At 34.6% G+C, this 17,370-nt stretch overlaps 1 protein-coding gene across 2 annotated transcripts in view; it reads right to left on the bottom strand.

Annotated features, from left to right (window-relative positions):
- Nucleotides 1-17,370, bottom strand: part of LOC116170535 (adenomatous polyposis coli protein-like) — a 31,639-nt gene that overhangs the window by 7,016 nt on the left and 7,253 nt on the right. For both annotated transcript variants that reach the window (XM_031486998.1, XM_031486999.1), the window contains 7 exons: nt 9,355-9,447; nt 9,105-9,305; nt 8,798-9,026; nt 8,483-8,704; nt 8,310-8,428; nt 4,924-5,112; nt 3,054-4,864 (listed from right to left, as the gene is read on the bottom strand). In XM_031486998.1, coding sequence (XP_031342858.1) covers nt 3,054-4,864; nt 4,924-5,112; nt 8,310-8,428; nt 8,483-8,704; nt 8,798-9,026; nt 9,105-9,305; nt 9,355-9,447 — 2,864 coding nt within the window. The remainder of the gene's footprint in view (nt 1-3,053; nt 4,865-4,923; nt 5,113-8,309; nt 8,429-8,482; nt 8,705-8,797; nt 9,027-9,104; nt 9,306-9,354; nt 9,448-17,370) is intronic.

The following is a 17,370-nucleotide window of genomic DNA, read 5'->3' as shown; positions in this document are numbered from 1 at the left end:
TGAAGATCATGTTTAAAAAATGTGTTACCTTTATTTACAAGCAAATCAGTAGAGCCCTGAGCCCTGTGCACAAAACAATTAAAAATCGCAGGGTGGTATGTCTGAACTGTAGGGGGATGCTCAATTGTTTCCAACTGAACTTGCCCACTGTCTAAACTGAAGAATCATCGTGGAGTAGAATCCCCGGTTGTACAAGTTCAAAAACTTTGTTAAAGTGAATTTTAATTTTTAGCCAATCAAATTTCTTCATTCTGTAGTGAACTGAAGTCATCGTGGCACAACCAGCCCTATATCCTTATACCCTTATACTTCAATATTTCCTCGCCAGTAATGTGCCATTTTCCTGACTTTTATGTAAAATAACTATTGATCTAGATCAGAAAAAAATAATTCGAACATATATTTAACCAAATTTCTATCACTGTTCATAATGGCCATCCTTATCTCGGACACAGTGTAGGTATAACATCAAAATACAGGGTGTTCCTAAAAATGATGTAAATACAGAAGTTCTTTTATGAGTAAAAGTTCATACAAAGATAGGTCCACAAATGCTTCGTTACCAATCTACAGGGTGTTATAGTTTTAACAGACACTTTACAGTTTAAACCTTTAATTTTGCATGTATGCAAACAATACAATTTTCAATGCCAACTGTAAAAACAAGATATTCAGCCCTGTGATGTATCAGAAACGTCAAACTTAACGTGCAAATTATCTGCCAAAAAACGTTATTTTGCGTTATTTAGTATAGGAAAATGACGTTTTGGACAGATAAACTGCACGTTAAGTTTAACGTTAATAATGATACATCACAGAGCTGATTATCCAAATAATGCCTTTCATTTAGGTATGTAACAAGCGAAAATTGACTTTTTTTTCTCGATAACGATTACAGATACCAAAAAATTACAAGAGCTCAAAAATGATCTATACAAATCAGAAAATTGAATTCTTATTTCACAATCTACCAGTGGCGCAACGAAAAAAATTCAGAGGTAGAAAAAAGAACATATCCCCTGAAAAATCAACACCTTGTAGATTCTCACTAGCATTGACATGACCAATGTTGTAAGCCGTTCAGTGTAACATATTTAAATTTTAGCGAAATATCTCAAAAACTGCAGAATATAATGAATAAATTTAAAAAATCTTGTAATTTTAACACCCTGGTAACGAAACGTTTGCGGAACTGTTTATATCAATTTTTAACCATAATCATAAAAAAATCTAAAGAAGTAGCTCCTTCCATTCATATTTAGGAACACCCTGTAAAATTTAATTCATACTTACCACCCAAAATCATAGACCATTAAAGAAACTTTCAATGCTACAGCTTGTGAAGTTTTTCAAATAAGAGGTATATGATCAAAACTTTTGTTCAAGTTCATGACATGTTAATAAAATAACTGTCAAATCAAATGTTTTCAGTCATACCAACCGTCAAATTAAAAACTATCAAATTAAAAAGTGATAGGTATAGGTTATTTGAAATTTCAAGTGCGTTCGATTTTCCGTTTCAGAAGTGTAGAAGAGCGTTGAAAAGGTCAAGTGATCATTGGAGAATTAATAACTGTACAATAGACGGGCACCGTAATGGATAGAGCATCTACATAACCGCTACATTTTGTATAGCTTTACATCAGACATGTGCAGCAGTAATGGATAACATGGCGTTTTCTACAAAAAAAAATTTGCGGCAGAAGCCCGAAATTTTGCACAATGTTAACTTAAAGTTCACTTCATTTCGGCGAAATCTCAGGTTATGTTATTTATTTTTCGCCATTCTCGAGTTGGTGAAACTGAAAATTGTGATTATTTAGTCAATGTTATAGCACTCATGAAAAGAAACCAAAAAGCCTTAATAAACAAAGGTCCGCAAATTCAGTGTTTCAGAGAGTAGATTTTGTATCATCTTCAACAAAACAGTGTTGTTTCTTAATGTAAAATATTTAAAGAAGATGCTCTAAGTGTACTCCATCGTTTTGGGCACAGGTTGCACATCTTCATTGAAAGGAAGCTCATATTAGTTCTAAAAAAATCACACAAAATCAACTCTGAAACAGTTTATTTGCGAACCTATGTTTATTAAAACTTTTTTGTTTCTTTTCAGTAGGTACTATCCGCCCTTTTTTTTTAATATCCTGTATACAAAGTTCACCGGGATAGGCGATACAACGTTCATCGGGTCTGCTATTATCTATACATTGCTGTGTTATTTCGTCTGGCAGGACGAAATTTTGGGATTCATAACTAGGATGGACAAGGGCGGTTTCCTGTTTCCATGTAATCAATTTTCTTAATTTAAATTTTTGTTACTGGACCAGAAAGTTTTGTTCCGAGAAAGATAAAGGTTTGAGCTAGCTACGTTTGTTTAGGTGTTTTGTGTACGGTCTTTTTGGCCTACGGACCGGTGCACACAGCAACATATAAAAATTAATGTTTTTTATGCCTGTCTAAACCATTCATATAATTGCAATGAAACTTTGGGGAATGGTCGGACCTTGAGTTGGATGTGTGCCGGCGAACGTTTCCGAGTTAATAAAACACTTTCAGAAATTCCCACGGGAACGGACACAGGAAAAAATAGGATTTTGTTTCACAGAAAAAAGCTGTATATGCCAAATTTCTATCAAGAAGGACCCAAATTTCACATCATTCTCAAGTTATACATTTTATCCTTTTAGGCGATGTGACTAACCCCTTAATAAGTTTAATAGCATGGTGTAATATATTTAACCTTAATTTTTATTCCCATACTATCAAAAAAGCATCAAATGCACTGATCTTTCCAAGATTGAAAAAAGACTCCTCTATAAATACGCTGTTTGATTGTGATTGGTGCATTTTATTTGAATTTTAAATTTCGCCAATAAAATAATCGCAGGCTTTAATCAAATGATTTTTTTAAAAATAACTTGACTCATATCAACGTTGACAGAAATGATAGGATTCCAAAATAGCTGCAGTTAACTTGCTAAAGCCACCTCCTGTAGTAGTGATAGTTATTTTGAGAGAAGGGGTTTTTGAGCAGATGAGTTGCTTAAACTTACCTGAAATCTGATATTACAGACTCTCGATCATCATGTATTGAATGTTGTTCGATACTATCCAATGACGCTAACGAGCTACTTCGCGAAAACATAAGCGGAGTTTCCTCGGCGTAATTCACAACTTGCTCGAATTTAACAGCTTTTCCTTCTGGATGCACCTCACTCTTTTGTGGAACAGTATCATCATGAACCTCCTGTCTCGTGTCGACCTCCTTATTATCCAATTCGTACTTCACCTTATCCCCAACTTGCATGGAATTCAAAGAACTAAAGCTACTCACTCGTGAGAAATACCCCGGAGTACCCTCGTCGGCATAATTAACCGGCTTTTCTGGAGATGCTAAGCCCGAACTAAATTGCGATTTAAGATTCTTAGTAATAACTTTCGGTGCATTATCTATTTCAGAGACATCTTCCACAGAGCAATGATCCTTTTCGTCGGATTGTGACATTGACGCGTTCTTGATGGAATTCAAGTTCGACTTGACCAATTTATCATTATCTATAATAGACTTCTCGGTTTCTAACCCGGTCTCGCGCAAATCTGACATAGAAGTTGCCGTGGAATAATTGAAGGGCGTTTCGTAAGGAGTATCTTCGGTGCAATACGTCTTAACGGTATCTTGAACGAAATCCGTCCCTTCTGCCTTCTTATTACACATATCGTCGGGTTCCGAGTCATCTTCGGCGTATCGCAAGGAATAATCTGTGGGTTGATCTAAATCTGTCTCGGTGTAAATTCCGAAATTTTCGTCATCTAGGACCTGCGAATTTTGACTATATTGTTCTTCTTTGTACGACAAATCCGAGTATTTGTGAAGGGGAGAAGAGTAAGATAGCGGCGGTTTAATGTAGGGTAAACTCGAACTACCGTAATCTTGTAGGACTCTAGATCTATTTGAGAAACTTGTCGAAGGTTCATCGATCGTTAAATTCTTAAAGGCCTCAATGAGACTGCTGTCGTGAGAATCGTTCTGCAAGGATTTACGTTTGTACGTTTTATTAATGTCACCATTGTTGCTAACGGTTAGTACTGCATTGGCGGTTTCCAGTAGAAACTGCTCTTCTTGGCCAGTTTTTGTGGGTGATTCTTTGTCTGTACTTTCAAATGTTTCTGTTAGGTTTTGCTCCAACTCTTGAAATAAAGCCTTTTGCTTACGAGCGCCTAAAGTGGGTAACACAGGTAAATCCATGGCTTTTGCGGTTGCGTCCATGGATGGTAACAGATTGTGAGTCGGTCTAGACGCCAGTAAGTTTTTTAGAGCTGCACTCGATCCCATAGCAATCATTTTGTGCTTGGAATGATTTAAACTGCGGAGCATCGTAGGCGCTCCCATTTTCCACAGGGTCTCTTGATCCGTTTGATTTTTTGCGGATAGGTTCCATAATGTCCCGCAGGCATTACTTACAATAGTTAAACTAGGCGATTTCAATTGATCTAATAATACTCTTAAACAATCGTGATTTCGTAACAGCTCCCGATAATCATCTCGCACAGCAATTTGACTGGAAACGTTTCTTAAGATACCACCTGCATTTTCAATTATAGCTAACGATTTGGTCGGCGATTTATAGCTCAGCATAGTCACTAAAAATCCTAAAGCTCCATCTATTGAGCATATCTCTGACTTGCTCTCCGGACAATGTGCCGAAAGATTCCAAAGAGCGGAAAGAATCGACTTCAGAGTGTTTTCCTTATTGTTTATCATAGCCGCCTTCATTAGACCCGTAACTGCGCCGACCTCCTTTAATATTTCTTTACTAGTTGAATCAGCACGCCACGACAAATTTCGTAAGACACTGGCAGTCACCTGAAAAGTCATACACAATAACTACATGAGAATCGACGTTAAAAAAGCATCAGGCCTACCTGTCTTAATTCGTCGCATGGACTCTGAAGCTGTAGAACTAAAACCCGCATAAATTGTCGAAAAGAACACAACAAAGCCTTATTGCCACTATCACCAAATGTGAGATTAGTGAGAGCCATGCACGAATATCTACGTAATAACACACAGTGACCCTCCTCGGAAGTGCTTCCATGAAGTGCATGTTCAGTCTACAAAATCCATAAAGGTAATATGTGACAAAGGTTGCGGTACAGGCTTACCAAGCTTACAAAAGCAGTAATTAACAAATATATTTATTTATAAAGCCAGTTTATTTGTACACGCTGTCCCATTAATAATGGTCACAGGCCATATCTATGGAAACGTTTAATTGCAGCGCTTCATGAAAAAAATTATGTTAACAAAAGGAGCCAAAAGAAATCGCTGGAAATTATTTTCAAGTTTTTAGCTTCGCCGCTAGAGGGCGTACGATTCATGTTTAAGTAGAAAAATGACTTCTAAAATATACCCAACAAACATGCATAAAAAATAAATGCATAGCAATCTTGTATCAATTTTGCATCATTTTGATGCAGCACATATTGCTCTAGGTCATAAAATATGAGGGCTGTAGGAAGGGGAACAATTCATTAAGGAATTGAATGTAACTTCGGTTTAAGTTAACAGATTTTCACATAATAGATCTTGTTGGAAGGAGCTCTCTTCGTGGAATCAGATTTTACATGAATAGAATCGTTTTAGTAAATGTGATGAGTGGTAGAGGGCGCGATGTGACATTAATATAAACTTTGCCGGTTTTTTTGAAAATTTCAAATGGAACGATATAATTATTAAACTACCCCTATTAGAAAAAAATCGTATAATTGTAAATTAAAGCGGATAATTGATTCAAATCATCTTTTAAAAGAGTGAATAAATATCAATTAACATAAAACAACATAACTTAAGATTTTATCACAGTTTAACCCCAAAATCTTACCTCTAAAATAGTTATAATTAAAACAATGCCATAGAATACTTTGACTCCACTGATTTGCATGGAAATTTGGATTTAGGTTATTCTTACCCTCCACATATAATTGTAAATTCAAGCAATATGGGATTATTTAATTATACAGTAACATTAAATTTAGATTTCTTTGCTATTTTTATTTTTTACCACCCTTAATTTTTAAAGGGTTGTAGTTGAAAGGGCTCGAATGAGTCACTAATGACGAGTGTATGCAAACTTTGAACAGCCATATCTTAACCAATTTTTGTTTTACAGAAAAACAAACAGCTACATTTTTTTATTCTTGTAGATTTTTCGTATCACTAATACTTTTGAAGTTATTTTGAAAAAAGAGGCAATTTTTCAATTGCAATTGGGGTGCTAATTAGGGGGTGATTTCCTCGATTTTTTTTATCAAAAAAAAGGACCAACTTTATTTTGAGCGCAACTCACTTAGTTTTGATCTTAAAAACGAAAAGTGCTTCATTTTTTGGTTATTTCACGTTGAAGTACTCGATTTGGAATTTGCTGAATGAGAACCTACTTTTCATGACCTACAACTTTGCTTCTACTGGGTCTACAGACTTCATATTAGACCATTTTGTTTGTTATTTTATAAGCTATATTTTTGCTAATAATACTTTTTTCGATACAATACTTACTTTTAGAGTTATTTGCGAAAAACCGTCTGAAAACGTGGTTTTTTTGTTGAAAAATGAACATTTTCACTCGCAAATAACTCGAATACTATTGACTTAGTGAAAAAACTCTATAGAACAAAAGTTGCTTAGAATTGCTCAATTTATCAATTTCCGGACTTATTTTGAACGTATCTTTTTTCCCCCCGAGAAGGGGTGGCATTCACCCCCCAAGTAAAAGCAACCCTGGGCTTAAGTTCACCTTTGAAATAGAGGGTAAGAGGAACCTGAATTCCAATTTTCAAGCAAATCCGTAAAGGCGCGAAAAATTACGCGCCAAAACGGTCATTTACTGGCCTATAAAGGGATGTTCCCCTTCCCTCACCTCTCATATTTTATGAGCTAGAGCAGTGGTTCTGAAAGTGGGTGCCGCAAGCACTTCATAAGGGGGCCGCGAAATTTTTAAATTTTTACTTAATAAGCTTAAAATTACATAAATTAAAAATGGAATTAAAATAATTATAAAAAATGAATATTCGTTTTTTATTACAATTATATTTTTTAGTTTCTATTTCTATGGTTCACAGTTCATTAATCAATCATATTCTGGTATTGCAGTACATCAGACTTTCTTAATCTTATAACTTATATTTGGGGTGCATATAGGGTGGTAAGGGGAATCGAAAACGTCTTATTTTGGTTTTGATCCGTAACCATCTTCAAGGTTGTCGAGGATCATAACGGCTTGAAAAATTTTTTTTTATTTTTTTCGCATACACTAGCCAAAATGGCTTAAAAAACTCTAAAAAAAAGTTAATTACAATTTTTTTGTGAGTTCCTTTGTTTTTAAGAAGTTTTGAATTGAAAAGTTAAACTATTTATTTTATTTTTCTAAATTTCATTTTTCTCTAAAAGTAAGCATCAGAGTGAAAATGTCAATTACAAAAAAGATGTCTTGATGAGGTCTACAAAAAAGGCTTGTACACTTTTTGCGTCGGGTTCAAAATGCTAGAGAGCATTTTCTAAATGTTATAATATGGTCAAAGATAATTGCAATGACTATTAAAAGCAGTCGGAAAGTCAAGTCAGGGGTTTATCTGACCACTAGTTTTAAATGCTTTTGTATTTAGAAATTTTTTTGATAAGACTTCCCATCCTTCATCTCTTTACAAAGAAAAATAAGTTATGGCATGGATATTCTCATAAATAAGAAACTTAGCAGTGCGCAATTAAAATTACGAAGAAGCCTAACCTTATGGAAAGAAGAGGTTCACTTAGTCAAATACACGGGGTTAGGGAAGTAGATTCCACCAAGGGACCCGATACTTACCGAAGAATATCCCCACTTTTACAAAGAAATAATTAATTCAGTTGCAATGTGCGGCGTTTTTACGCGCTTATGGTCTATTTTAAGATATTGTATGCCTTCTTTATATTTATCCAACCTTGATAATAAGGTTAATTTGTTGGCTGGTTTTTTCTTTGCGAGTTCTTTTTTCCCCTGCCTATATTTTACTCCGTGAACTACCATTTTCACTTTATTCTGATTAAATTTCCTTTTTTAAAGCGTGTACTCGTTTTACTAGTGTCCGTTACTTAAACCTCACTCCGATAAGCAGCACATATCTTGTACTTAGTATTTTTTTCTAGTATTTTGTTATTCAGGTTGGGTTGCCTAGACTATCATGTGTCACAGGGTATATGTATGCTAAAGTATATTTAGAGTTTTGTAAGCTTGGTAGCATTTCAAAATGTAATAATAAAAAAATAATCACACCTCAATAAGATTGGCGATCGAATGAATACCACCCAATTGGCAAATCGCCTGCCGATGACCTTCGTCGAACGATAGTTTCATTAAATGTGCAATCGTTTGCACAGGATGCTTATCGCCGTCTAAAAACAAGTAATATTTTCCACTAAACAAAGAGAATTAACTCGGTTACCTACCTTCCGATATTGTTAGAATTTCAAGATCTATATCGGTTTGATTGTGCATGTATGCGGTATATGTGCGTATTTGTTCTAATAATTTAAGTACCCTAGTTTCACGTTTTCGTAATTTCTCGTCGCTATTCGAATATATTAAATTATGTAATGCTAAAGATGCCTTCTTACGAGTGTCCGCATCTCGATCCGATTGAACCAATTGAACTAATAGTGGTATACAACCTAGAAAAGAAACAAAATATATTCACTAATTCATGTCGCAATATAATGCCTTGAACTGGCAATAAAACTTAATTATTAACCCAAAATGCCTACCTGATTGTCGCATGGCTAGGCAACTTTCAGGACTAGTACTAAGTGCTAATAAGGTTTCCCCCATATCGGCGTGTTCCTGCCCGCCCAAAATTGAAAGGAGACTGTAAACCATGTCCACCTTCGCCTCTAACTGTTGGGAAGACCTTCGTGATCTATCTGGACTACTTAAGACACGATCTAAAGGCGCGCCACCTGAGCTTGACGCAAAACTCATTACACTTGTCATCTCCTGCAAAAAATAACATTTTGATTCAAATGCGGGGAATTAACGAAACTCACTGTTAAAAATAAACCCCTCAATACTTACTGTTCTATTGCAATCTGCAGATGGTGCAAGATTTGTTGGTTCTGAATTCCACATCGTCTTCTCCACTGGCCATGTTCCGTGATAAAGCACAGACATGCCTCTACCCTCGTGCGATATGGGTTCACTGCTAACTGAAAGCTGAGCGCTTGATACACCGCCGCATTCATCCTCGCTATCCTGGATGCTTCCAATTCTATCGTACTAAAAATCGAGGCTCGATTATTGACACACCAAAATGAACATATCGAACCTTTATTGGATGCTTCTGTCGTTCTATAAGCGATTCCATCTTATAGTTTAGCGAATATGGAGCAAAGGAGGTCGGTGGTCCATCTTTAACAGGCTGTAAACACCAAAAAGTTATTATGAGTCAATTTGAATAACGCAATTCCAAATATAGACTTCTTTGATGGTAAATAAATAATTCAAGATCAATGGATGACGTAATCGTGAATATTTTAATGCTGGTGTCAACGTTCTTCTTGTTTACCTTACTCTCATGTTAACTACAATGCATTACGATAGCGTGCCAATTGTCTACTACATAAATCAACCAGAAAATTAATTTTATAAATGAAAGCGCAAATGGGAAACTAATGTTTGCGATCAGTGTTTTGTCAACAGGGCTATTAATAAAGACGCTAGGACACAATTAGCTTTGGTAAATTTTTTTGCTGTCATAAAAGACCTAATACACTGTGTTCACAATCAAATCGAAGACGGTGCGACGTTCATTTGATCACATTTGCTAATTATAACGGCGTAAGTACCCAGTCCAAATTATGTTTTTTATTATTTAAACAAGACATAATCCTATTACAATGCCAGATGGGTATTCGCCGCTTTATCTGCTAAGTTTCAAAATTTGGGAGTTACAGGGTTAGAATAAATTCGCGATTGAAACGTAATTCCATCTTGAAGTTTGGAATGCTTTGGTAGCTTTAAATTCCAATCTGAAATCCATATTTTCGAAGCATAGGCCACAAGATATCATTTCAAGCATATCTTGAAAACATATCTCAATGAAGTTAGCCACCCTGCACCGTACACTGTTTTTAAATAACGTTGGAATTTGAAAAAAAAGGAAAAGAAATTTGATTTGGCTCAAAAAAGCACCAATATTGTTTCTTTTTAGTCAAACACACCGTATAGGTTGGTACTTCGCTAGCGTGATTTATTTCGCACAAATTCCGCCGGAAATGGAATATTATCTTCTTCATTTTTTCGGTGCAATATATTCGCTCCATGCTATAGATGGCATACGACGACTCTGTTTTAATTTACACCAATTCTTTATCATTTACTTTATATGTACGTTTTACGCACCTATATAAACCGCTGTGTAGCTCAGTGGTAGAGCGTTGGGCTACATAACCGGAGATCGGGTGTTCGAACCTGGACCGAGGTAAGAATTTTTCATCTGTGACAGAGATGGGAATTTCCATTTGGAATAATAATGACAGATGTCATTAGAATGCACCGTCATCTGTTTCACTTAATCTACCCTTACGGTTAAAGTGATCACTTAATCTATCGTTACGGTTAAAGAACGGCTTAGCCTACTCATTCAAACCTATGTTGAAAAAATTTTTAAAATTTGGAAATGTTTCCCAAATGTGTCTCCAGTTTTAAAAACATGTAACAATTTTGAAAATGTTTAAGACATTTTGGAAATGGTATAAAAACGGTAATTTTACATTTTTCAGAAGTGATATAAATACGAAGGAAATGTTTCAAAAATGTGTCTCAAGTGGGAAAATGTGTAGATTTTGGAAATATAAATAAGATAAATACAATCGGAGAGAAACGAATGCCATCCAGTCTTCAAGGTCATAACGAAAGGAACTCCCACTCTCTCTGATCCTTCGTAAGAGAGATCGGTCATCATTCTTCAAATATATAGAGAACAAAGTGTCGGAAGAGGGTACTTACAAAGGGTTGATGTGGATCACACGCATTAGTTGGTCAAATCTTAAAATGCGAATATCTGGAGAGCCATAAACAATGACTGTGGTTTACTTAAATTTTGTTTTACAGTTTACATTTCGTGCACACATGCATTTGCTGCGAATGTATTTTATTATAATTTAGTTTATTATTTATAATAAAGTTAATCAAAGAAAGAGCTTTTGAGCCATATTTTATCTCTAAAACTCAACGTTCAATAAGTTTGGATGTTAACCTTTGAGCATACTGTTTGTACCCTTGGGAAGCTCCCCATTCGGAAAAAGAACCTGATACACTTTGCTTATTTATTTTACATTCGTGCCGATGGCGCGCGCCATAAATAATTAAACAGACGAATGAATTTATGTGAATTTGGAAAAAATAAATGCCGCTAACGTATAAAACGATGTATGAATTTTTAAAAATTCGCTTATGCAGTAATTTAGCAACCGTAAGGGGCATCTGTCGTAATTGGTCGATAAAATACGGAGGCCAAGGACGACGGCGTTTCATCCCCTACCCACTTTGCAAACTAGCGAAAAGGTTAAACGCGCGGAATAAAAAATGTTATGCATAATTTATAACCTAATAGCTCGTATCGCATTTATTAAATAAAACAACAATAGAACAGGCACGCGATCAATAATTAATAAGTACCGAGTACTAAGAGGTTTTTGGCCCCTGCTTTGAAGTAGTTTTAAAACAAGGAAATACAAACAATGATTTTGCAAGCATTTATTTTTGCCATGGCGTTGATTGAATCAATAATATTTTTAGAACGTCGCTGTGAAGATAAAAAAAGAATACGCTAGACAGTGGTGCGCAAATTGGGAAAGCGAAAGAGTGGTTTTGTAACATCAATTTAAACATCGCAATTAAACAAATTATAATTAGCAACTGGATGGAATATCAGTTTTAGACAATAACGATTTAGAGAAATGCTACATTTTTAAGTTTTTGTTTTATTTAGCTATTTACATATGTTGAGTGTCTATTTACTGCTACTGCCTGCTGTATTTTCTACGGGTCTTAAAAAATAAAAATGTGTATATTTATTATTCGAGTTAGAAACCCCCTACAGAGAGATTAAGAAGCTACCTGCTTTTGAGGGTGCCTTTTAACCATTTAAACAAATTTTGGGACGTCAAAACATATTTTGAGTCCTCGAGTTGGATTCGAATAAAGGTTTTGTTCGTGTGGGATCGAAATGAATAAAACTAGACGTTTTTAATAAAGGTACTTATAGCCTTATTAAATATTGGTGTTACATGCGTCACAAATACCCTTTAGCCCATCGCGCGAGTGCGGAGGATTTGCCTCAGCCGGGGGATCATCACTCTAGCACAAAAATGTACAATGTGTAACATACGTGTCACCGGAAAACTAGTATTAATTGCAATTCAAAGAGGGAATGCAAGTTGCATTATGGGAACTTTCAACAATTCTTTCAGGATAGAAGAAATTTTTTATTTACTTTAAATATTGTTATTGAAATTATTTGTTAAATGCGTTTTAAATTAAAAAAAAAAAAGAAATCGCTGATGAATTCTAAACGTTGAAATCAGAACTATGGTGTATTTATCAAAGAGGGCTGTTTCACGCAAACCCTTACGTAAAAGTATTCAGGCTCTCATTGATGATTTCACTCTGAAAAATTGCATACCAACATGATCTATTGTAAGAAAATATTATATTATATATAAAATAATATAAAATATAAAAATATAAATATTTTATATTTCACCTCCGCTTTTACCTGATGTGGAATAGCAACATGTATTTAATTGTGTTTGCGAAATCTATATGAAAACCTACGTCGTTTGATGCCACATTTCTCTTTATAAATTGGGCAAACTGAGAGATAAAAAAAATTGGGCAATTGTTTGAATTAACGCGGTTGCATCACAAATGGTGGTACGTAAATTATAATTTAAATTTTCGCAGCCTTTGGCTAAAACCCCGCTCACTTAAAAATAAAGCCCAAAATAAAATAAATAAATAAAATAGTTACGAGTGACGACCCAAAATTTGCGTAGTTTTTTGTACGAAATCCAACACCTACCTACAATTTCTATTCTACAGGGTGTTTTTTTGGGAGTTTTAGTTAACGTTTCTGGGAAAGTAAAAAAGGTAGGTTTTTGAAAATTTGTACTTAGGAGTTACGCTGAAGCCCGAATCGATGTAAAATATATTCAAAATGGCCGCACTTCCGGAAACCCCGGAAGTAGATAGTAACTTCGTTATTTTAAATAGCAACCCCAATTTTTTATTGGGTTTTTGGATTCTACGTGAAATTTCAGTTCTTTTGATACCCATATGTCGATATCTGTCATTTATGGTTTTTAAGTTATGACAACCTATTTTTATCAGTGCATATAGAATGAATACAGCTTTCTTTTAGTGTACTTAAAAAAAAGTTAAGTTGCGTAAGACCGCCCCTATGGAGATCCAAATTTATGAAACTTCAAAGACTAAAAACTCAGTTTTTTTAAATATTGCATGAGATAAAGAATCGAAATGGGCATATTTTGACAATACATGTTCCTATAGCTATCTTTAACAGTTTCTAACTTATTCCCATTTTATTGAATTGACACTATTTTTTTCGGATTTTCTTTTTAGTAGTCGGCCATGATTTTATAACAACTGAATTTTAAACCATTTTAGTGACACTAATCCATCACCCACTGTTATAGGTTAACATAAGTTTTTCAAAAATCGAAAAATGACTCGCAGTGGTTTCACCTATTTTGGAATTTCATTGTTATTTATGGTGAATTTATGGAATCGCGGCACGTGCTTGCCGTACATTCATTCGAACACTGGAACGAAATTGTATGAATTTTGGAAATGTTGTACCCCCAAATGCACTACAAACCGTTGACGCACAAGTGATACAAAGCTCTACAAGAGAATATTTAAGAAAATAAATTGAATTGCAAATGCAAGATTAACAAAATAAATTCAATGTAAATATAAAAAACTTCGTTGAGACATTTTTTGTATGGAATTGTTGCTAGAACAGATATCGCATTACCTCTCTGAATTTTCAGACTTATACGTTGTTTAGAAATTCAGTTGAACGACTCTGTCTAGATTTCTAAAAAATTTTCCGTCCTATATCCTTAATAAATGACTTATTTATTAATGAATTATTTAGACTAGAATCAATGATCTTAAAAAAAGCCTTTCCTTGATTTGTTTAAAATTCGATTGTTATAAAATCATGGCCAACTACTAAAATGAAAATGCGAAAAAAAATGGCATCAATTCAATGAAATGGGAATAAATCAGAAAATGTTAAAGATAGCTATAGGAACATGTAATATCAAAATATTCCAATTTCGATTCTCTATCTCAGGCAATAGTAAGAACATGGTCATTCCATTAAAAAAAACTGAGTTTTTGGACTTTGAAGTTTCTTAAATTTGGATCTCCATAGGTGCGGTTGTACGTAACTTAACTTTTTTTAAGTACACTAAAAGAAAGCCCTATTCATTCTCTATGCACTGATAAAAATGGGTTGCCATGACTATAACCGTTTTCAAGTAAGCAATTATCAAGGTACCATCTGCATCCGCAATTTCAGTCAAAATAACTTAACCATAAATGGCAGATATGGACATGCGGGTATCAAAAGAGCTGAAATTTTACGTAGAATCCAAAAATGCAATAAAAAATAGGGGTTGCCATTTAATATAACGAAGTTACTATCTACTTCCGGTGTTTCCGGAAGTGTGACCATTTTGAAAATATTTTACATCGATTCGGTCTTCAGAGTAACTCCTAAATACAAATTTTCAAAAACCTACCTATTTTACTTTCCCAGAAACGTTTAACTAAAGCTCCCAAAAAACACCCTGTAGATGTGTTTTTCGTATCTATTTCGATGTATCCTGCGTTTTGTAGTAAATGAGCGCGATCGTGATTTTCGTAAGAACATTCAAAAGTATGTAACAGTGAACCTAAGTTTGCGTATATTTTTTTAGGAAGGACTAATCACGACATTGCTTCGCAATTGAAGGAGCAGTTCATACACCTCTATTTATATGACAGATCTCTCAGCTTTTGAATTAAAAAAAAAATGCAGGAATGATCAGTTGACTCGTGGTTATCAATGATTCATTAAATTCACTTGCACAGGGTGCTTCAAATTCGTGGCTCACCAACGTAACGGTGCAATTCATTGTCGGTTAAATGGAGGCAAAGTTGCTCCTTTTTGTAGCTAAAAACACATTTGAAATTTGAGAACTCACTGAAAAACTGAAAATGTCAATTTTCATTTTCCCTAGCTCTAACTGTCGGAAATGGACGGTTCCCGTTGCCACCTTCATTGGGCACTTTTGTTCTGAGAGTATGAACCTGTTATCAGAATTTCAATAACACGCTAGATGTAGAAGCTACAGGCTACTACTTTCTTATTTCTTATGGACCCCATACTGGATTTTTACGGAATGAGATAGAGAACAAAAAAAGAAAAAAAAACAAATATCCACGGGTAACTAGATCTTGCTGAATCAACATGGCTATGATGGCGATGAATACGAAATTTGACATTTTCAGTTGTTCGGTAATAAACTATTTTCGAAGATTTTTCAAAAATTATTAATTAAAGGGACAATTTTGACTCCATTGTATCTCTCACCGTTACGAAAATCCCAATGGTAAGTATAGGCGTCATATGCTCTTAAAATGGTAAAATCCATATTTGAAAATACATTTGCGTATTAAAAGATAGATGTAAAATCAAAAAATGACTACAGTTTTGAGAATACGGGGTCAGGTAAAAAAATTATCGGATCTGATCTGATTTTTAAATGGAACACGCTGTTGATTTTAATCTAAACAGATAGCATATTAAAAACCTCTTTTCAACAATATACTTAACAACACAGAGATGATATTCCAAAAAAAATTCAAGTGATTCAAAAATGCAAAGAGATTAAAAGATTCAAATAAATACAAAAAAATTTCGAAACGATTTCTATTTGTCATATTTTTGAAAAGAGACTTTACCTATCTTTTTGCATTAACATATACAAGGTGTTCCATTAAAAAAAAATTAGGTTAGGTTCGATAAGTTTTTATCTGGCTCCGCATAAGTTTGACCCACTTGAGACTTATCCACTTACGAAGATACCCTACAAAAACTGGATGCGTTTGGATTATTTCCCGACGAAATTGATGCATATAGGTACATCCATTTTTACATCTTTTGGACAAATGCGCTGCAAATTTGTCAAAATTCCTATTCCAGGATTGTGCCAGCTCTGAACGGAAGTGCAGACAAATTCTGATTTCGAGGATATTTGGTATCACACAGAAAAAACCGTTAAGATTTCAAATTATTTCGACGCACAGGGCTGTAATAATCAATGAACTTCTGCAGACACCTGATACTTAAAAAGTCATGAAATTCCGAGTGAAATTCTGGCCATTTGTCCGACTAATAATTGGTGAATTTTAAAAACTAATTTTGAATTCCAAAATGTCTTTCGCATTACTGTTTAGAAACCCACCATCTTAATAGATGAAGGGCAAAATTCACACAGTATCCTCAATACCTACTGAATATTAAAAGTTCCTTCTGGCCGCCCTCTGTGGTCGGCCCTGAATGTTTAAAGAGGGTAAGAAATATGATGCATTTTGTTCACAATATCAGTAATGAAAGAAAATTGCTTTCGATACTATTTACTCTGGTAGCAAAATCAATGCACTTCAAAAATATTCGTACATGACTACTGAGATTCTCGTGGGTCGATCTCTTCAGGAATGTTAAAATGGCTTTAAGCATAAATCTTTTAAAGAAAATCCCCAAAAAAAATGACTCTTATGGTTACACAATGCAAAACATTCAAAGTAACTTTTTATCAATGAGTCAAAATTTTGGAAGGGTAGCAGCAATTTGGATGGTGGAACGTCTTGTACAATACAATCGGACCTTTTGTATCGCCAGGGTTTACTCGTTAAAAATAAATTTCGAAAGATGGTTGACGAATTTGAATAAGGAACAAATTGTGTTTCAGTGTCTCTCATTTTATTAGACAAAATTTGGTTTTTCACTGGAATAATGTACTAATGTTCCACAATATGCAAATGTCCAAAATTTACCTTTATACCTTTAGGGTTTTAACAGCCAACAAAAGCACGAATTAATTTTCTTTAACCTTTTTACCGGTTGCCCTTTAATGTAGATCGTATACACAAAAGAGATGCACAATTTCGATTTGCAAACGTCTTTTTTAATCGTCTATAACCGCTCCAAGTATATCCGCAATGAACGTGTTGCACCTTGCACCTCAACCCGTGCTAACAATTT

The sequence above is a fragment of the Photinus pyralis genome, unplaced genomic scaffold (genome assembly GCF_008802855.1).
Source record: "Photinus pyralis isolate 1611_PpyrPB1 unplaced genomic scaffold, Ppyr1.3 Ppyr1.4_LG5, whole genome shotgun sequence".
Classification (NCBI taxonomy): Eukaryota; Metazoa; Arthropoda; class Insecta; order Coleoptera; family Lampyridae; genus Photinus; species Photinus pyralis.
This window is presented reverse-complemented; position numbering and strand designations above follow the sequence as displayed.